Below are 16389 nucleotides of genomic sequence, written 5' to 3' on the forward strand. Positions count from 1 at the left end.
ATATTATAGAAAATTATATATAATGATGATTATCATTATTATTAAAAAAATTGAATGAGAAGCGTTTTTTTTATAGAATATTAATGATGATATAGATTATCATAATTTATTTTTTAATATATAGATTGGTATTAATTTAAAATATATATAAAATCACATAGAGATATTTATATATTTATTATAAATTTAAATAATAATATTTTGTAAATATCATAATTAAATTTTAAAAATTACATTTATAATTTTTAGAACATAATTTAAACGTACATGTAAAAAAAATAACTTGTATAGTATTGTATTAGTGTAACAATATTTTTTAGTAATTTTTAATAATTAAGTAGTTAGAAAGTAAAATTAGAATTAACTAATATTATTATAATTATTAATAAAAATGAATAAAAAATTAGATTAAAAAAGAAAATAGATAGGATGGTTGAAGAAATATTAGAGTGTGAAAACTTGCGTGCAAGAGAGCATATAGAGCCAAAAATTTGTGAGAAATTGAAAAGAACATAAAAGAAAGAGCCTCATTTGTTTTTCTTTTTAATTTTTTTTTCTTTTATATAAAAGAGAAATGAGAAAACAGAAAAAGGTGTCGTGTGCGTGTGGTGGGCTAAATTTACGTACGTACGTAGTACTATGCTAATTGCCCATTGCCCAGCGAAGTGATTGCTGATGGAAGTGGTGTTGGTGTTGGTGTTGGTGTGTGTTGGTGTTGGTCAATAATGCTTCTTTTCCTTTGGATTTTTTCGCTACCATCCAACCCACTTTCCCATCCCACGCCTCCCTTCTCACTCCTCTCTCTCTTTCGTAAAACACCATTGTATTGTATATGTATTGCAGAGAGGGAGAAAGACTCTTACTTTGATTCTCTTGTTCTTCTCCTTGTTTTGGGTTTTGGTGAAAAAGAAAGGATACTATTTTTTTAAAGATTTAAACATTTCTTGGTTTGTGAGGACGGACTGAGAACGAGGTCAAGGCCAACACTCAATCTCTTGCTTCCCCAAGCTAAGCATTCTCTCTTTCTTTCGTAGCAGAAATCCCATTCCCATTCTTGTAAGTTTCCTCTCTTTCCTCCCCTTTTTAGATATGCATATTAAAGCTTCTCCATTTTTTCAGACTACTTTTATTTCTACAACTCATTCATCTTCTCTTTCTGGGTTTGGGTTCTGCTCGTTAACAATGGGATCCTTTACGTACAAAATCGAAATCTGGGTTAAATTTATTTGAATTTTTAAGTACGTTTTTTTTTTTCAGTATTATTTCATTTGGGTTTCTTTGCCATTAATGTATGGCTTCGTTTTTTAAACTTTTAATTTGAGAAGTGTGTGGCTGATATGGGTTTCGTCTCTTTTTCAATTTTCTTTTTGGTTCAAAATCAGCTGTCGCTGTTGCTTTATTCTTGGCATTTTTCTGTTTTCAATGCTCATATCTTATGGCTTTTCGTTTTGGATAAAAGGTAGATTGGTTTTCTTTTATTGTGATTTTGATGCTATTTAGTATTGCCCTTATGACTGGTAATAACATCCGTTACTTCGATATTTGGTCAGTGGTAGCTGTTTTCCATATGAGCTGTTTTTTTCCCTTTTTATTTTGCTGATATTTGATGGGTCTCTCAACATACTGAAAAATCTATAGCTTCTTTTTTAATATATATATATATATTTAATAATAACATATTTATATTTATATGAGAGTGATTCCTTTCTTTTCCGGGACTTTGATTCTACATTAATATTTATATATATTTAATAATAACATATTTATATATATATATATATATATATAAGTGAAGGAAAGAAACTTTTTGAAATTCTTAGACTCAGTTAATTCACTTTTGAATCAGCATGGAGCATTATTAAGGTTATCGAAGTTCGTTTTATTTAACTTCTGCATTTTTTTTCTTAAATTTCCGCAGTGAGCATTTTTTTTATCTCACATTTATTATCTTTTTTCTTCAATCTTAAAACAGCAAACCCATTAATATTTGGTACTTATACGTCACATTTTGGGGCAGCTTAGTAGACTTTTGTATTAAGTGTCATTTCCATTAGTGCATGGACTCGCTAAATTTCACATTTAAAAACTGCCCAATTTTTCAATTTTTTTTAGAGTACGTATTTGTACTGTTCTTTGTCATTCCATTTAGCCTGAAGAGGAATACATGCATAATTATCTCAAATATTATCTGTTTTAGCAATTTAGGTGCATCTGGGGGGCCTTTTATGTTTACCATTTGTTGAGATGATGTTTCTTTTGGTTCTTGGAATGTTCTTAATTTATACAATTTTACTGGACTAAGATTATGTTGCAGATCTAAGATTTGTAAGAACAGTTGTTGAGGTAATATCAACTTATTGTTCTTTTCTTGGGTTCTAATTAATCACAGTAAGAGGACAAGGTTTTATAAGCTTTTCTAATTCTTATTTTAAAAAAATACAATTGTTCTACTGTATTTGAAGGATGGGGGATCATTTTGTGCTTTTGGTGGATCGGCTGCTTACTGAGTCAAACCTTGAAGCTACAATAGAAAGGAAGAATCAGTTGCAGCAGTCTATGATCATAGCAAGCCAAGATAATATGGTTTCTTCACATAAGATAGATTTAAATATCAGTTCATCTTCTAGTAAATTGGTAGAGTGTAGGATTTGCCATGATGAGGATGAAGACTTTAATATGGAGTCACCATGTTCTTGCCGTGGTAGCTTAAAGGTCAGTAGTACGTAACTTCTTATGTTGCTATATCTTACAGGCTTGCTTATATATTTTTAATATATAAGGTGTTTATTGGGTGTAGAGTTTCATGTCAACTGATGTCTTTGTTTCAGTGAGAGCACTTGTGTGTATTTCTAAAGGAATTAATATTCTTCATTCACAATATTGTTTCTAGACTACCTAATGGCAGTGATGGTTGTTGTGATTGGCCAATGTTCCCTCTCTGCTAAAAAAAAAACCTGAGAAGTTTACCTGATTGTTAAAGCTCTTTTATGTTGTTTCATGTACGACTTGTCTACAATAACCTGTAATGAAGTAGCTAAAAAGAAAAAAAAAATGATGCCACTGTATACTTTCTTGTTTTGGCCATTTATGTTGTATGGTCGATTTAGATGGTCCAGCTATTTACTATTTTTAATTTGTTGCAGTATGCTCACCGTAAATGTGTTCAGAGATGGTGCAATGAAAAAGGCGATATCATGTGCGAAATTTGCCACCAGGTATTTTGTTTTTCACTTACAGTTGGTGTCAATTTAGAAGCGCACAGTTTTGTTTATTATTTTGTTTGTATTTGACTTTGAAATTGCAGCAATTTAAATCAGGTTATACTGCGCCACCTCCTTTGTTTCATTATGTTGGTGGTCCTATGAACTTCAGGTATGTTCTTTTTCCTTCAATACATACAAGGATCATAGTTATATAAAATAATTTATGAATTATATGGTTTCATAATCTTCAGGGGAAACTGGGAAATTTCTCAAAGAGAGCTACATAATTCTCAATTCATAGCGGTGGTTACTAGTGATGGTGATTATCTTGATACCGAGTTTGATGACTATCCAGCTCCCTCAACCAGAAGTGTTATGTGTTTTCGAGTAATTGCTATAATAGTAAGCTCTTTCAATTTTTCCATGCTCTAATGGCTTATTATTACAATAATATAACTTTCCACATCCTCATTCAAAGTTCTATCCAAATAATATAAGAAACGTGAAAGATGTTTAGCTTCTTTGGCTTTGATTTTCAAGTGAAATAGAATTAATTTATTTTCTTTTCTTTTCAGTTTCATTTGTTAAAAGTTAAAAAATAGAACTATTGGGCATTAGTCTTTAGAAGATAATTACATCTCTGCGTAGCATGGTGAGAAGTTTTTTCTGGGTACAAAATTCATTGTATACAGACCACAAAATGAACATGTTTTCAAATGTAATGATTTGTTATGTTCTTCGATTTCTGCACTGGTTTATAGCTGCCAACCAGTAATTATCCATTGGTTCTTTAATCTGTTTAGAAGTACATAACGGGTAGCATAAATAGACGATACCTGTATGATGATCCTCAAAGTGAGGTGGCTTAGTACTTGTTACGATTGGAATTGAGTGCAGTTACGTAATCTATTTTATGTTTAAATCATGCAAGGCTTTGTTAGTCGTTATCTAAGACTGCCTTAGGCTTTAGGGTCGTCAATTCTGTGGGGTTCTTTCCTATACCATTTGAGACATACTACACTTTTTTCAGAAATAGAGTGATTTTGTATTCCATATGAAAAATTCTGCAATATTTACCATGCCTGAGCAACCTGAGTTCATCAGGTTTAGATATTCTTTTTGACTTTTCAGGTATGTTTGAAATGGTTTGTCTTATCTAATAAACTTATGAACGTAAATCAACCCAACCCAAGTCAAACTTCATCTAAAACTGTTTTTGGTCTGCTGCCATGAGTACTAAGTCAATGCTACCTGAGATTCTCAATATGCATTTGCTTTGTGATAAAATTCTGTTGGGAGAAATACTAATCATCTGACAAGATATCAAGTTTATATAAAACTGAGTTGATTATATTTATTTCTCTGTGCATGCAGTTTATGGTTCTTTTGGTTTTACGCCATACTCTACCAATTATAATTAGTGGAGCAGGGGACTATTCAATGACTGTGTTCACGGTAAGTTTTCAAAGATATTATTGGGGAAAGAAAAGAATGAGAGTGCTGTTCAGGCATTCATTCTGTAATCAAATTTATTTTACTTTTGGTTACTTTGGTAACAAACTGGGGAAAAAAGAAAAAGAATGACAGTGATGGTTTGGTATTTTCTTGATAGAATCTTTCATTTCATTGTAGTTGCTTGTGTTGAGAACCATTGGAATTCTTCTTCCAGTCTTCATCATGGTAAGAGCATTCACATCCATCCAGCGCCAACGGAATCAGCAGGTCAGAATCATAACATAACCAACTCAGTTTAGCTTTAATATTAAGATATGGATGGAGAATTTCATAGTGTTTCCTGAATGAGAGAGCTATTTGTGCCACAATTTTAGCTTTAGGATTGAAATATATTAATCTCTAAAACATACTGGCAACCTGTCCTGGGTGGTTTGTCTATGTCAAAGAATTTCTCAAATATCCAAGGATGCCATTTTATTTTATGTGAAGTTGGCTTTTCTTATCTTGTCAGCTATATTTTCCGTTAAAAAGTATATTTATTATCTTTGTCATGTTCCAGGACTCTCGTTTCTCGCTTTCTTCATCCGACGAAGAAAGTGAAGTGCCAAATCCCCGTCCACGTTTTGTACAAATTCGGTGATGTTTGATCTATATCTCTCTTGTACAGAATCCGATGGTGATGAGATGACCAAGTCTGTTGCACTTAATATAATGTACAGAAAAAGATATCCACGTTTAGCATCTGCAATTATTTTTCATGCCGCAAAAATGAAGTGGCTGAATTCTTTCTACCAACTTGAAAAGAGCCTTATTATTAGATGCTGTTATATCCATTTTCTGTCAGAAGCTTGTATGCAGTAATAGTATGGTTATTATTAGCATGCATACATTACTATTTCATTTAAAAAGTGGCATTGCCAAAATGCAAAAATGAATACCATCTTCATTTTTTCTTTTGGTCAGAATACCATCTTCATTAATATTAGATGAGAATGTAAACTAGAACATATAGAGAAATACTATGGGAAATTTCACTATTTATGCTTAATAGTCTCTACTATTACCAAAAAATACATCATTATTTTCTCTTTCATTTTGATGCTAAACATTCCCCCATCTATCCAAAATACCCCTCTTATTATATCAAGAACACCAAAACCCTCTCTTCCTCTCTCTCTCTCTATTTCTCTCTCACAAAACCATCGCCAAAACCCACGGTTTGTGCCAAATTTCTTATTGAAATTGTTGTTAGTCATCTCTATTGTCTCTGTAAAAATCACAATATTCAATGCAACATTCATTTTGAGGGATTTTGGAGGAGAAAAACCATGGGTAAGAAGATTTCTCATTTTTTTTGTATTGGGTATTGTTTGTTTATTTTTTTGTTGGCTATTCCGAATAGGTCTGAGCCCATATTGGTGTGTTTATTAGGTTTGTTAGAGAGATTTCACGATATGCGTTTTTCTGGGTTTTCTGTATTCTTTGCAACATTTTTGATCGATAGGAGCTCGATAGTTGCTTGATACTATGTAGATTACGGTCAAGTTGTGAGCTCGATGCTTCTCGATGTTGCTCGATAGTGGCTCAATGATAGCTCGATATGTATAGAATTTATTTCTCCATGGTGCTCGATAGGAACTCAATATGGGTTCGATTGGACCCTAGACTATTTGGTTTAGTAGCTTCTCGATATGTGCTCGATGGGAGCTCGATATGGGTTCGATAATATGTAGATGGTGTAGGTTCTGTTAAGTTCTCGATGCTGCTCGATTGTGGCTCAATATATGGTGCTCGATTAGTGCTCGATAAGGGCTTGAGGAAATGTTTAGTTAGGGTTATGTTCGGTTTAAAAACTTGTTGCTCAATGTAGGATCGATAGAAGCTCGATAGAGCTCGATGTAGGTTCGATTACAGCTTGATAGATTTCTTTTTAAAGCGTGAAAGAAATTACAATTTTTTTGTCATCACAGGTTCCATTGTTTACGTTTTTGTATCTTACAATGTTGTTTGAGAAATAGAAGGAAGGAGGTGGATTGTTAAGGATGCTTAATGCATAGTGATGCCGATGGAGAATAACTTAACGTACTTGCAACTTCTTGACATATTGCACAAGGAACTTCGTGTTGATAGAAAGATGTATGGGTTGAAATTGGGGGTTCCTTACACATGCGGCGACCAACCATTTACACCTATTCATGTTGAAAGTGATCTTGGTGTCCGTGCATTCTTAGGAGTAACAACGAAAGAAAGGATTGTCTTGTGTGTCACTCCTGTTAAGAAGATTGTCATTTCAGATCCATATTCCACTCCTGGTCCCAGTGTTAATAAAGTGAGTAGTGAGGTGAGCACTTTTGTTCCAGAAAGAGATCTTGTGGGTGCACCTGTGGTACTGTTGGTGTTGATCCTTTGGGTACTGTTGGACCTGAGGGAGATCCTTTGGGAGGCCCTATTGGTAGCCTGAGGGACAACCAGTATGAATACGACCCCTATGTGAATGACGATCCAGTAGTTGAATTTAATGAGGGGTCGGGGTATGATTCATAGGCATATTATAGTGCAGAAGTGTCGATTGATAGGTATGGTGATTTGCAAGTTGAAAAAGTACAAGAACAAGCAGTACGTCCTACTGCACAGGCGAACCTACCAAGTCAAGGACTCTAGATACCTGGACTAGCTCTAGTCGTCCTGGTGGAACAGAAGAGAACGTTCCAATATTTTCAACAGAAGATCGAAGAAGATGGAGTGCTCCCATGTTTGCTAAAGAAGATATTATGCCTCTTCTCGATCACATACCTCCTATTCCGGTGCACCGTTGGGAGAAATAAACCTTGGGAAGACTTTTGAGAACACATTGGATTTGAAAACCAAAGCAGCTCTCTTTGCAATGAAGAATAGTTTTGAGTTTGTGGTGAAGAAGTCTGGTGCTGATGTGTGGTACATCACCTGCAAGGATCCTGGTTGTGGTTGGAGATTAAGAGGGGAAAAAGTAGCGTGGTCTTCCATGTTTGAGATCACTGTTTACAATAGTGTACATACGTGCTCACTAGAAGTGCGATAGACAGACCACCGTCAAGCAGCACCTTGGGTCATTGGGCACCTTATCAAGAACAAATATGCTACTGCTGTCACTAGCTACATGGCCAATAACATAAAGATGAAGTGTTGCGCAAAGAGTGTAAGTGTAGTATGTGTGGTGGTCTTGGCCACAACAGGGCTTCATGCAAAGCTAGACAATAAATTATTTGTATCAATTTGGACACGTTTTTGTTATTAAATTTGCTTGGTTTCCCTTGTTTTTTTTTTTTGCCAAATTCTGTGTAGTTCGATATGTTTCAATAATAGCTCGATAACAGATTTGTTAAAATGAATTTTAAACCTGACTGTTGCTTAGCTTGATGGCTGCTCGATAATAGCCCATTAAATTAAATGTAAAGTTGAATATGTCTGTTGCTCGATAGTAGCTTGATAACAGCTTGATAGAACTCGATAATACCTTTACAACAGTTGTATTTCTACAGTTATCTCAAAAAAACCAAAAACACAAACAGAACATGTAAAGAACCTGTATATAGACAGTCATCATAAAAAATGAAGAGCCTATCATAATCGCTCCTGTAAAATATGTCCAATAAACAAGTATATGATGGTGTGGAAGCCAGTCAAGGTCGCACATTCGGATACCACAAGTCTGTCGTCCACTTATTCCTGAACAACTCTATATTTTTATCACAAATGGTTTCCAATGGAAGGTCAGAAATGAGATGCTCAATATGTTTGATAGCATACACACCACAATATCCACTGTAAAAAACATATAAACATTAAATGTACAATACTATAAATTTCCTTAGAAACTGATAAAGTATAACAATGATGTTATTTATCTTCTCTTGGACTGAGTGAGTTTGTGTCGCTGTAGGCGGCGCCATATGAACTGATGTGGCTTCTTTCCTGATGCAGGAATCTTCAACATCAAGCTCCTTGAACAGGTTACTCTGCAGCAATAGAGAAGGAAACAAGATGCATCATGGCTTCATAATTTCCTCCATCTATGCATCACTAATCACCAAGATGTCTGAATCATATATGGTGAATGTGCAAATAGAAATAGAAGCCTCAATGGCAAACCAATGAGACTGATGATAGTTTTGGCACCAATATACATCCTAAACTCTTGACCAAGACGCTAGAAATTATTGCTCGAGGTCGGTCACCATCGACATGACGTCAGCATCCCAAAGGTACCTTTCTTTGTTAGTACTGTTCTTGTACTGATCATATCTGGCAGGTATCACTTGTGAGAACATCACGTTCATCACAACACCACTTTGGCGATATGTCTTGGGGAATAACTGGTGATGCCTACGAAGCATGTAATGTGCCGAATCAATATGCTACAAAGAGAAGATAGAAGAAAAAGTCAGCAAAAATCAGCATAAATGGCTTAAATGTAGTTTGAAAAGCAAACATCGAGCTCATATCGAGCCCCTATCAAACCATATCGAGCTCCTATCGAGCTCATATCTAGCCAGTTCACACATTTAACCTCAAAACCTACCTTGTTACCCCATCAAGCCCCTATCGAGCTCATACAACCCCCCCCCATCGAGCTCATACCAAGCCTATATCGAGCCATGTCGAGCTCATATCTAGCCAGTTCACACATTTAACCTCAAAACCTACCTTGTTCCCCCATCGAGCCCCTATCGAGCTCCTATCGAGCTCATATCGAGTTCATATCAAGCTCATACAACCCCCCATTGAGCTCATATCAAGCCCTTATTGAGCTAGTCAAAAAATAACTTACAATTTTAAAAAAAAAAAGATAGAATTTGTTAACATTTTAAATAAATAGCTTATCCCATCATCGAGCCACGACCGAGGTGTCTTCCACGTTAGAAACCATGTTCAATCATGACACCTTGTCTTCACATCCCTCAGAGTCTTGTTGGGGATGCCTCCAAGCATCCACTTGCAGAGTGTCCCATACTGTTTGACATCTGGCTTCTTGAGAGGGTCGAGCACCAATTCCTCCTCTGTATCTGCAGCTGCATCAGTGCGAGGTCTCTTCCTCATTGGATCAATGTAGTCTTCTCCTCTTAAATTGAACCTCATGCACCTCCTCAGGTTTGACAATATCGACTCTCAAAGTCACACATCAGGTGTCACAACAATGGTGGGTGGAGTGGTTGGATCAAGTTCAAAGTCATTTGGAATATCTAGTGACTCTGAGTCTAAATCTGCTCTGGAGTCCCTCGGTCGTTCCTTAATAAATGTCAGGATCTAATTGACTACGTCCATGATCACTAACTGGTTCTTCAAGAGGGTCTCCTATCGACCCTCGACTCTCTCCAAGCGATGCATCAACTCTTTGATATCAGCTAGAACGGGGGCTGGGGCTGCAGAAGGGGCAACATGAGGGGTGGGAACCTCCTCCACCTCGGGGACAACATCATAAAAAATCTTCGCCGCTTGGGCAACCTGAGAAACTATCTCGGCCACTTTCTAAAAATCCATGGCCTCCTTGTCCTCCCCATCAAACTCCTTAAGATCCTGGCCAAGCTCGAGATATAGGGGAACATCTCCCGGAGTCAAGGAGCTGTAATAATCGACCTCTGATGGTCGAGGCTTCAACAACGGAAGGACGATCAACTGCAAACAACACAAAGCATTGATTTAACTCAAATAATCATAAAAGATAAACATATAGCTAAACATAACTACTTAACGTCAATCAAATATAACTTACAGTGCTCTTCGATAACATTGGCGAGAGGACAGACTTGGTAAAATCCTTATTCTTTCGGTGCGACAAACTAAGCATCCTCGGGACCATATTTCCCTAACTCACAATAAACTTTGTTGGAAGCTATTGAAGGGCCTCATATGCCCAATACTATAATGTCAGGGCATAACCATAAAAACTGTACTTTGACTCCTGTTGCACCTTGACATCCTTCTTCTTTTCATAGTTAGCCTTCTGGCGCTGCATGTCCTTCTTACAAGAATTTAAAAGCCTCTTGTAAGAGAACTTCCCCTATGGATAGCTGAAGAAGTAGTCTATGTCCTCAACCATCTTCAGTATATCTCGCTATATATTCAACTTTCCCTCTATGGCATTTAGAACCCCCTCAACCAACAAACAAAGCCCAACTTGTACACATCTTCCACCACAATACAAGTTTTGAAAGCACTATCCAACTGTAGGAGCTTTACTTTCTCAACATCATTGAAATAATCCTTTATCAAGTGGTCATTGGTCAGACGCTCATCCAACTCTGCTTGTGACGGTGCAGAACCGAAATTCAACCCTGCCTCCAGAGCAAACTCTCCCACGCCGAATCTACATGACTTGGAGCCCAAAAAGAAATGCACCTCATCTTCTTTTTGACTTGTTATTTTCCTCAACATCAACTCATATACCAAAACTCCTAAGAAATGAAACTCTGAAGCCAAGAAGAACTTCTTAAAAAGGCATTCCTTAGCCCTTTCTATCAAGCCGATCTCCATAAACCTTTTCTTAATATCAACAAAAGTCCTACCACCTCTATATGTGACTCGGCCAGGAAAGTGATCTTGAAACAAAACAAGCAACTTCGGCATTTGCATCAACACATGAAAACAATTGGTAAGAAAACAAAATGTTAAACAGAATTGGGCAAAAATTCAAAAAATATATATAAGAAAACTGAAGTAAACACTATCATCGAGCTATATCGAGCTACAACATAACCCTATCGAGCCACTATTGAGAAAATCATAATCTGTCTACATAAAGAACCATCGAGATACAATCGAGTCCATCGAGCAACATTATCCCTAAAACTATAGAGACTATCGAGCTCCTATCGAGCCTGTTTTATCTAAAACCACATACCCATCAAGCAAGTTATACTCATCCCATCGAGCTCATATCAAGCTCATATTGAGCTTCTATCCAAGCATTCATACTACCCTATCGAGCTACCATAGAACCTATCGAGCTACTATCGAGCCTATCAAGCCCGTTTTATCTAAACCATAGACCCATCGAGCAATTTATACTCATCCTATTGAGCTCATATCGAGCTCCTATCAAGTTTCTATCCAAGCATTCATATTACCCCATCGAGCTCCTATCAAGCTACCATCGAACCTATTGAGCCACTAGTTCAAACCTAGAAAAAAAACCACAAAATTGACAAACCCATTACATAGATTACAGATTCAATATGCATTTCACTTAAAAATATATTTGGGTTTGAAATCTAATCTTTGCTTGTCGCTGTCGGAGGAAAAATGCGACGTGGGTCTTGGGTTCGAAAGGAATGAGTCGTCGTGGGTGGGGCTCGACGGGGGTTGGGGCTCTTTAGGATTTTGGGGTTTTTTTAGCTTTGAGAGAGAGAGAGAGAGAGAAACCGAGAATGTAGAGAGAGAATGAGAGTTTCAATTTTTTTGGGGTGTAAAAACGAGAGGGGTATTTTTGGTAGATGGGGAATGTTTAGCATCAAATTGAAAGGGTGAATAATGGTGTCATTTTTTTTGTAATAAGAGAGATTGTTATGCATAAATAGTGAAATTTCCCAATACTAATGAGGAACTTGTCTATGCAACAATGTGGCACAAGGGGAATGACTCTGGCAAAGTGTAATGATGTGTACATAAAATATGCACAAAAATATTACACATAGAATTGGATTAATTTTTTTTAGGGATACTATTTGCTGTAACAATATCATAGTTGCACTTAAGTACCAAATCAATCTTTTAGTTAATAATTGCATTTAAGTACTAAATCAAATTTTCTTTCACTAATAATATTGAATTTTTATTATTGTATATACCAATTTAATTTTTTTCATAGTAATATTAATAAAAATTTGATATTACTATTACATTAGAAAAATGATTTGGTACTTAAGTGAAACTAGTAATAAGAATTTGGTATTAATGTCATCAGAAAAATTAATTTGGCACTTAAGTGCAACTATTAGCAAAAATTTTGTATTATTGCCGTCCAAAAAATTAATTTGATACTGAAATGAAACTATTATGAAAGATTTGATATTTTTGCTAGAAATAATTTTTTCTTAAAAAAAATCAATCATATTTATTTAAGTTGGGAATCGTTATATTAAAAATATTTGTTGTCACTGTGTATAATATTTGGATGTATATTTGTCTGCACAAAACATTATCTACAAAGCTAATTTTCTTATATATCTTTATATATATATATATATTATAAATGTGAGTTTAACAGAAATTGTTGTTTTATATTAGATTTAACATTTTTTATTGTTTTTTTAATACCATTAGTTTTAAAGTCATCTAAATAAGGTAAAAATATGCATTATTTGTTGAGTATTTGATGTTGAGTACTTGTTTTCCCAATTATACAAAAAAAATAACAAACACATAAGAGGAATAAATACTAAATAAACAAAAAAACAATCATATGACAACTATATATAGAATCTGCTCCAACAAAAATAAAGGCATTAAACACCAAGACAACACAACAAAAACCCTAAAACAACATGTGAGCAACAAGAATCAACTTCAAAAATCCTAAAACCATAATATGAACACACCTCAAAAAAATGCAATGACACACCAACCATATAAAAACAAACAAACAACAAATTATTGAAGAAAAAACCATAAACGAGAAAAAATTACTAAAATTATAAAATAACCATAAACCTTACAAAGAAAAATCAACTAAGCATTAAACCAAATACATTGAGTGCATTATAATATAAAACTCATATAAATTCATAATAAAGCAATCAATTACACATATTGATAACTTATTTAAAAACTCAAACAAATTCAAGTGCATTAACTTATATTATGTAAAGAATATAACCCTAAATCAACATCAAAACAATAAAATAGAAACGCTAAACAAACCTTGACCACTTTTCTTCCCCAATAACCCTCCGCAACCTTCGCATCCCCTTTGCTTGATTTCAACTTTTTTGTGTTCCTCTATTCAACAGAATTTTACATTAATCTTTTTTTGTTGTTGTGTAATTTGGGTTTAGGTGAGTGGGATTTGGGTGAGACAGGGATGCATGGGTTTGCTTTGGTTGGCTTGATAGTAGTTTTCTTCCCCATTGCATAAGCTTATTTCTTATGCTAGGTGGGTTTTCGAGTTTTGTTTGTAGAGGGTGAAGGTGTAGAAGATGCAGAAAGTAGAATAGCCATAAAAGGGAAGTGATACTATATATATGATCAACTAAGAGATGCTAAAGCTTTAGAGAATATAAACGGTTGGAAATGAAAAAATGGAGTGAAAATACAAAGAAAATGAAGAGCCCAACATGTGATCATGGAGCAGGGGTGTTCACGGTGCGGGCGGTGTAGTTTTTTGCCAATTTATTGAACTGCACCGCATGTGCAGTTTAAGCAATTTTCCAACTCGCAAACTGCACCACATAGACCTCAAACTGCATAAACCACAGTACAAAAATGCGGTGTGGGTGGTTTATAGCTATCACAAAATAATTTAACAATTAAACATTATAATTAATAAAGATTCAAAAAACTCTCATAACTAAGAGTGTTTAAAAAAATAATAAATATACAACAAACTAATAATTTTTTATCAAAATAATAAAAATACAACAAACTAATAACAAAGAATAAACGTGATATAGAAGTAAAGGTTTTGATTAAGGAGGAATATCTTTAGGTTGAAATAGAATATGTGTTAGCATCTTATGAAACATAATAATTTTTCTAGATATTATGTATATTATACTATATAAATATATATATGCATTAAGTTTAAATGTAGTAAAATTAAAATATATAAAATATTAATATATATAGTTATGTGATGCGGTGTGGTTTGAACTACATTTATAAAATTTAAAATTGCAAATCGCGCGGTTTAGCAAAAATACAAACTACAACCGAACCGCAAAAACTTCCAAATTACAAATTGTGGTGCAGTGTGGTGCGGTGTGGGCAGTTTGATGAACACCCCTATCATGGAGCAAAAAAAGAAGGGAAGGGGGGTGGGGAGTAGGAAAAGTGTAGAAGATCAAGGAGAGTGTATGTTTCAAATAAAGGGAAAAAATCTCAGTTTGACCCTTGTGTTTTTCCTTTATGCTCAATTATACCTTGTGTTTTGTTAAATGACATTTCAGACCTTGTGTTTTGTAAAACAGAACAAAATAGAACATTGAGCACAATTTTAGTCAAATTAGTTTTTAATATGACTAACATACCCTTTGATTTTTTTAATTAATTAAATAATTAAAATTAAATTTTAAAATAAAAAATAAATTAAATAAAAATAATTTAAATCGATTTTAAAATAAAAGATAATTAAAAAATAATTTTAAATAAGGAAAAATTAACATATACATATACATCAGTTCAAGCAAAAAATTAAACAAACCCAAAAATATCGATCTATTCTTCTTCTCAAGGCACTATTCATCTTCTTCTTTAAGAACTTTTCATCATCATCACAACCAAATCCCCATCACCAGATTGTTGTTGGACCCAAGCTCCATACGTCAACCTCGTCCCTAAGGCCCTTCATCTTCTTCAAACATACACATTACGCTTTGATTTCAGATTTGAAAATACCCAAATAAATATAAACATTCAAAACCCAGATCTATATGACCAAAATATATATTCTTCAAATGTTCATAATTAGGTGAAAAATAAACTCCAAAACCAATGAGCTTCACTCAATAATTTAATAATTAAAAAAAACTAGTAAAGTTGTGAAGATTATTTTGTATTTATAGGTAAGAATATCATCAAGACCCACCAAAGTATCATCAATAACCATCACAACAAACCAGACTTGTCCTCTGACCAATCTCCCTTTGAACCTAAATCCCCAAGAACTAGATATTTCCTCTATTAATCTCCATATCAAACCCAGATTTGGTGGTACTTGATGCTGACCATGGGAGGGAAGAAGCTCCTCATTCGTAGTAGTAAGTTGGTGGCAAGCTTCCTCTACAACTTCGTCATCGAACTCTGTCCACAGTAGGTGATTCCCTCACCATTGAACCTTTGCCCCCTCGCCCTTAGCCCAAGCCACTGGCCCTTGGACCTCATTCAAGCCCCAAATCTGAAACCCTTAGTGTGATCTCGATGAAAGTTGAGATCTAAAACCATAAGGTTACTTCATGACTCGGACGAAATCAAAAGATAAGGAAGGTGAAGAAAAGAAAGAGAGAGAGAGAGAGAGAGAGAGAGAGAGAGAGAGAGTGGAGGAGAAGATGAGAGATACGTCAATTTAATAGGGTGAAGGTGTTGGCGGGAGAGATGAGGGTGAGGAAGAACAAGAGAGGGAAAAAAGATAAGTTGATGGAGAGAGAAGTGTATATTTAATTTCTATAAATTAAATATTATATTTTTTAATTTTAGTTTTGATGTTTAATATTTAAAATTAATTAACATAATTTAAAATTAAATATTCAATAGGGATTATACCATTTTGGATCTTGTGTTTTGTCTCATTACTTTGTTTGGACCATGTGTTTTGACAAATTACTTTTTGGACCATATATTTTGTAAAATAGTTCAAATAGACCCCAAAACCCAATTTTGATCAAGGTTTTTTTTTCAACTAAAATCACAAATAATTCACCAAACTAACAACTTAGAGCAAAAGCACAACCATTGTGCCTAACAATTGTGTTGTTATATTCAATTTTTGTTCATCAAACTCGGGTTTAGGGATTTATTTGAACCATTTATAAAACAGATGGTC

The 16389-nt window shown here is 34.5% G+C and overlaps 1 protein-coding gene across 8 annotated transcripts; it reads left to right on the forward strand.

Moving 5' to 3' along the window:
* The first annotated feature begins 571 nt into the window (after window positions 1-571).
* On the forward strand, window positions 572-5543 carry LOC133818566 (uncharacterized). Of its 8 annotated transcripts, none has more exons than XM_062251506.1 (9): window positions 1089-1238; window positions 1383-1545; window positions 2463-2712; window positions 3144-3215; window positions 3305-3372; window positions 3455-3605; window positions 4578-4658; window positions 4836-4925; window positions 5218-5543. In XM_062251506.1, exons 2-9 carry the CDS (start codon window positions 1490-1492, stop codon window positions 5296-5298), a joined length of 849 nt encoding a protein of 282 aa, XP_062107490.1. In that variant the 5' UTR covers window positions 1089-1238; window positions 1383-1489; the 3' UTR covers window positions 5299-5543. The 8 variants fall into 8 exon arrangements, with proteins under 8 accessions (XP_062107491.1, XP_062107488.1, XP_062107490.1 ...); XM_062251513.1 differs by having other exon boundaries at window positions 1090-1238; window positions 1383-1459; XM_062251507.1 differs by lacking the exons at window positions 1089-1238; window positions 1383-1545 and adding an exon at window positions 572-1056.
* The last annotated feature ends 10846 nt before the right edge of the window (window positions 5544-16389 follow it).

The sequence above is a fragment of the Humulus lupulus genome, chromosome 2 (assembly GCF_963169125.1).
Source record: "Humulus lupulus chromosome 2, drHumLupu1.1, whole genome shotgun sequence".
Taxonomy (NCBI): Eukaryota; Viridiplantae; Streptophyta; class Magnoliopsida; order Rosales; family Cannabaceae; genus Humulus; species Humulus lupulus.